This window comes from Gopherus evgoodei, chromosome 7 (genome assembly GCF_007399415.2).
Source record: "Gopherus evgoodei ecotype Sinaloan lineage chromosome 7, rGopEvg1_v1.p, whole genome shotgun sequence".
Lineage (NCBI taxonomy): Eukaryota > Metazoa > Chordata > Testudines > Testudinidae > Gopherus > Gopherus evgoodei.
The window spans coordinates 77,409,931-77,415,930 of NC_044328.1; the positions used below are offsets into that span (position 1 = coordinate 77,409,931).

Sequence of the window (6,000 nt, forward strand, 5' to 3'; positions counted from 1 at the left end):
TTTTGAAAGTTTTGTATTTCAGTTTCTATTTACAGTAAAGTTGACTGTCTCCAGACATTTACAGAATTTCATGTCAGTGTGTGGGAGGGAAGGAAGTAACTTCAGGCGAGGGTGTGGAGAAATGGTAGAAGATTATAATGTTTCCAGCCTTCTCAGAAAACAGAATTTATTCATCCTTAACTTCACTCATCTGTGCTCAACCTGAAATCCTGTTCCGGCACATCATGATAAGAGCCTAGTCTGGTCAAACCCATTATTGATATTCCATTATTTCATGCTCCCTCTGGAATATACGCTGTGCCCCTCAGAAAGGTTAGTGGGTTTTGTTTTTGTGAGGGCAGGGAATGAAAAGAGAAGCTAATCTGCAGATTTTTTCAGTCAGCTGGTGTCAGAGCTAAAGGACACTTTCAAAAACTGTTAAGAGCTCCTAGATTCTCCTTCTCTGCCAGACACAAATAGCTGCCAAGTGCACCTTAACTATGGAGAAATTGGAGAGGGTCCAGAGAAGAGCAACAAGAATGATTAAAGGTCTAGAGAACATGACCTATGAAGGAAGACTGAAAGAATTGGGTTTGTTTAGTTTGGAAAAGAGAAGACTGAGAGGGGATATAATAGCAGGTTTCAGGTATCTAAAAGAGCGTCATAAGGAGGAGGGAGAAAACTTGTTCATCTAAGCCTCTAAGGATAGAACAAGAAACAATGGGCTTAAACTGCAGCAAGGGAGGTTTAGGTTGGACATTAGGAAAAAGTTCCTGTCAGGGTGGTTAAACACTGGAATAAACTGTCTAGGGAGGTTGCGGAATCTCCATCTCTAGAGATATTTAAGAGTAGGTTAGATAAATGGCTATCAAGGATGATCTAGACAGTATTTGGTCGTGCCATGAGGGAAGGGGACTGGACTTGATGACCTCTCAAGGTCCTTTCCAGCCCTACAATCTATGAATCTATGAAAAACTGCATGCGTTTTACCTGCAAAGAGTCCAGAGTTATCAATAGGTCCAGGAAACAGGTTAGGCTCACCCACGTTGTACATGTCCCAGCTGTCAAAACCCACATACTTCTTCCACTGTTTGAACCACCGACTGTCAATCAAATACCTGGAACACAGTTTGAATAGCAAGATGTCAGGAGCAGCTTTCAGCTTGTACCAGCCAGAGCACATACTACAACATCGTTCTCGCTGGAGGAGGAATAGCTGGTGCAGATGCACAGGAACCCTTGCAGCTAAGAACATCCTGGGAGCAGAGGCCACTCTAGGCTAAGGCAACCTAGCTGTGTAGGGCAGCAGATCATGTTCATGGATGGGAGGCCTGTCAACAACACAGAACAGAACCCAGTGCTGGCCAGGCCTCTTGTCCTGTCTGTGTAGTGCTGCATGCTGGCCAGGTCCAACTCTGCTTGGTACCCAACCCTTATCTCTCACTGGCTGCTGAAACCGCAGGAGAAGCTTGTCTCAGAGCCCTCTCAGTGACAGGGACTGGTTAGATACAGGACACAAGAGATGCACCACCAACAGGGCTTGCCAACAGGGAAAGAAAAGGACGGGTTGGGAGACAGGAGCACTGGGAGAGGAGAGCTAAGGGGAGGCTAGCATAGTAAAAACAAAAATGAATACACACACTTGAGTATTTTAACAAATGAACAGCAGTATGACCTAGTGACTGAACTAGACGACTAGCTAAGTAGTTGGGTCGACAGAGCCCTGTTCCCAGCCTTGACTCACTGTGCAATCTTGGGAAAATCATTTAGGCAAATATGTCCAAAATGTCCAATAACCTGGGAGGGCCTCAGTTTTTTGTTGGTCATCTTGGGTCAGCTACTGCCAGGTTTTTGGAAGTGCTAAAGACTCATAACTCCAACTGACTTCAGTGGGAGTTTCTGATGCCCAGCCCCAGTAAGGAGTCCACCCAAAAACCAAGGCACTCATGATAAGTAGATACTTTTGAATATTCAGCTCTCAACCTCTTTTTGCATCATTTTCTCTGTTCGTAAAACTTTGATAGTAATACCTCCCTTCCATTATAATCACTTTGAGAATCACTGATAAAAAGTGCTATTTCATATAGTAACTTGTAAATAGATCATCTTTAATTCATGTAGTGTTAGTTACGGTTCCCCCTTCTCTTCATTAATGTCTGTATAATCTTGACATAAACTGGACAAGGTAGATTAATGAGGAACTACTGATTTTTGTTGTTGGACACCACCACAGGCTTTGAGTAGTACAAGCTTAGCAAGCAATTGTGGTTTCATCTTCAGTGCTCTAGATCACTCCAAACTCCCACTGAAATCAACAATGGGCCTCAAATGTAAAAGCAAGGGGCATAGGACAAGCTTTTCAGATCAAATATACTATTTGTCCGAAAAGTGCTTCCCATGCTTTCAGTGCTATATACAGTAAATAAATAAGATGAAAATGTATTGCTATGGAAACAAAGTAGATAAATTCTTTTTTTTTAAATGAAGTTGTAAAAACTGGCAAAGAGATAAAAACAAATACACAAAATATTAAAGACATATTTGAACATCCCATATGGAAGGATAGCAACAGAAATTTCTCATTTAGACTACATATTCCCTTTTGGAAGGGAAATAATTGGCATTTGCACACTGTATCTCCTATGAGTTTATTTCATTTTTCCTCTTTTTCCCTCGTTCAGTAGAACAAAGTTTCCACAACAATTTACATACCAGGTTTATATTTCAAGTTTTTCTAATGGGGGGGATTTAATTTTAATTTTTTTTGTTTTGTGTTTTTGCTTAACCTACCAATGACATCACTCCCCACATTGGAGCAATTATCCGTAAGCAGGGTCTGAATTCATCCCTGAAATCTAGTGGTGAACTGGGGGGGGGAGGGGGGGAGGAGAAGATTTAAGGAGCAGACCATATTTGCACAAACACACCTACTCTGCTTAGGTAACCTGCAGACAGACCTGCTTTGGTCCCTTTGGCATTTCTGTTTTGGGTTAAGATTCACTTTACTATTAAATGCAGGAGTAATGAAATATTATTGTATGAGCAAAGGGTAGCATAGCTATACATAGCATGCCCTAATTCAGGGGGTCATCCCAAAATCAAGTCCACTTGCTAAGCACGGGATAATGATTCCACACCTAAGTAAAAAGGCAGAGTGAGTGAAGGTGCCACAGGACTCTGCTGTTCCTACTTGGTGACATGGACTCTGTTTAACAAGGCATTTAACATTTGACCCTCCCCTCCAGTGTTTAAAGACAGAGCTGATCAGACTCAGTTTAGAGTCCTTGTTTCTGTCTGTAATTAATAGAGCTGAAATCACTGATATGTTGATCTAAGGGAAGCTAGTCTTAGACTGGTGTGGAGATAATATTGCCATTAAAAGACAGTACAAAAGAGGCAGCAGCAGAGACTTCCAGTTACACCACTAAGAACTGGGCTGACAGAACCACAGAATCACAGCTAGAGCAAGTAGTGAACAATGGCCCTCTGCACAAAGTATCAGAGGGTAGCCGTGTTAGTCTGGATCTGTAAAAGCAGCAAAGAATCCTGTGGCACCTTATAGACTAACAGACGTTTTGGAGCATGAGCTTTCGTGGGTGAATACCCACTTCCTCAGATGCATGTAATGGAAATATCCAGGGGCAGGTATATATATCTGTGCTAGCAAGCAAGCTAGAGATAATGAGGTCAGTTCAATCAGGGAGGATGAGGCCCTGTTCTAGCAGTTGAGGTGTGAAAACCAAGAGAGGAGAAACTGGTTCTGTAATTGGCAAGCCATTCAGTCTTTGTTCAATCCTGAGCTGATGGTGTCAAATTTGCAGATGAAAATGCTCATGCTCCAAAACGTCTGTTAGTCTATAAGGTGCCACAGGATTCTTTGCTGCCTCTGCACAAAGAATCCCACCCAAAAGCAAAGGTAGCATCTACACTAAAGCCCGGCAGCAGTAGCGTTTTAAAGGTAGGCAAACCCTGAGCATTACAAGTCCTGAAAAGCTGAATGAGCAGGTTTAAGTATTACACATTTAACGAGGGGACCCACATTAGAAACCTGCACTAAGACGCATGTTCCTGTGGCTCCACCACTGGTGACTCAGCCACTTCAGCAGGCAGAGCAAAGGCCCACATGCACGTGATGCCTCCCAAGAGCCGAGACTCGCCTTATTGAGCCACCAGCTCCACTGTTACAGGCAGGCACAGAGACCCACACACCAGGCCATGAGGCTTGAAAGCACCGCCATTCCCCACTCAGCCTGGCCCTCTCGGTCAAGCTCCGCTCCCTGCCCCCCCGCGTCGCGTCGCGTCCCGCCCCGGCTCCGCTCCGCTCCCCCCTCACACGCACACCTCGTTCCCTCCCCCGCCAGCTCCGTTCCCCGGCCCCACTCGCTCCCCTCCGCCCGGCACGGCGTGTCACTGCTCTCACCAGGACTCGCCCGGCCTCAGAGCTATCCCTAGCAGCGGCCCCAGCTCTGCCCGCTGGGCCCCGACATCCGGCCTCGGGCCACAGTCTAGCTCCGCCGCCATGTCCGTACACCCGATGCCCCCCGCCCTGCAGCGGATATCCGGCATGGCCGCACCGGTCAACGTGCGCAGGCGCACTGCCTTCCTCCCTCCCGCCGTTAGCCGCCCGGCCTCCAGGCGCCCCTGGCAGCACAGCTCCCCTGCGGGAGGCGGGCCCCGCGCGCGGAAACCCGGGGGACTGGCTGCTTGACAGAATGTGCGGCGTGGCTGACACTAAGCATGCGCAGTAACGTCCACTGAGACCGCTGCCCTCAATGGGCATTAAATCCGCTCCCTGTGGTATTTATGTGGGGTGTGCACAGTCGCCTAGCCAAGCGATGGCATCTTCAGGGGAATGATGCATTCTTCCAGGCACCGCTGAACCTAGTCAGCAGGCATTCCTGGACGAAATGCATCATTGTCTGTGTTGTGTGCAGCTGCACAAAGAGCTGTCACGAAGGCCCCAGGGATACTGGTTTCCTGCACAGAGACCTTGGTTCGTCGGGAACCTGTTCAACAGGAACCATTGGCGACAGGGCAGGTCAAAACCAGGTGGGCAGATTGTGGGGTCAGCGACGAGGCACTGGTTGGGGATTATAACAGATATCCATTCCTCTTGCCAGACTGTTTCTGCCCTAACATCCTGGCATAGCGGATGAGACCATGACAGGCAACGTGATGGCAAACGTGCAGCTGGTGGTTTAAAAAGGTCATTGTGCAGCAGCGAGCTTGAGTTGGCGCATACTTTCTCCAGTAACTTGCCAGTGACAAACTCTCGTCTGATATGTGGAGGAGCAATATTGCTCAGAACTGGAAGCCATTGGACTGGAGTCGGATGCAGGGTGCCAGAGGTGATACGCATGGCAGCATGTAACTGCATATTCACCATTTTAGTGCGTGATAATCTACTCCAAACTGGTGCACAGTACTCTGCCACTGAATATGAGGTGGCAAGAGCTGACATCTGCAAAGTTGGAGCACGAGCACTCCATGATGAACCTGCCAGTTTGCTAAGATTGTTGCACATCTTAACTTTAGCTGCTGTCTTCTTCAGGTGGGCATGATAACTCAGTGTGCAGTCTAAGGTCACACCTAGAGAGACCAGTTCTACTTCATGCTTCTCCTTCTGACCATTTAGATAAATATTCAGGTCTCAGGTTCCATAGGCGTGATGAAGATGGAACAAACTGGAGACTGTTTTTATGATACTTCGCTGGAGGCTCCAAGTCTTATAGTAGTCAGCTAACTTTATCATGTCCAGGTTTAAGGTGGCATCAAGTTTGTGAAACATCCAGGCCTGGGTACTGCAACAGATGTTGTCTGCATAAATGAACTTGCGTGACTCTGTTGTTGGCAGGTCACTGATGTAAAGGTTGAAGAGAGCTGGAGAAAGCAAATAGCCCTGGGATAACCCATTGCTCTATCTTCTCCATCATATGGATGAGAGGAGACAACCGAGAAGATGAGCTTTACCTGCCCCAGCCGCAAGTGTGGGAGTCTGCTCTGATGCCTTAGAACAGCGCA

The 6,000-nt window shown here is 46.9% G+C and overlaps 1 protein-coding gene across 6 annotated transcripts in view; it reads right to left on the minus strand.

The window, feature by feature from the left end:
• USP4 (ubiquitin specific peptidase 4) overlaps positions 1-4,577 on the minus strand; it is a 124,074-nt gene extending 119,497 nt beyond the window's left edge. Inside the window, exons 1-2 of one of the 6 annotated variants that reach the window (XM_030571277.1) lie at positions 4,400-4,567; positions 970-1,097 (exon numbers count right to left, since the gene is read on the minus strand). In XM_030571277.1, the coding sequence (XP_030427137.1) occupies positions 970-1,097; positions 4,400-4,545 (274 nt within the window). In that variant the 5' untranslated portion in view covers positions 4,546-4,567. Of the gene's footprint in view, positions 1-969; positions 1,098-4,399 lie in introns of all 6 variants that reach the window. The other 5 variants (XM_030571280.1, XM_030571278.1, XM_030571281.1 and 2 more) reach the window with 5 other exon arrangements.
• Between the last annotated feature and the right edge of the window lie 1,423 nt (positions 4,578-6,000).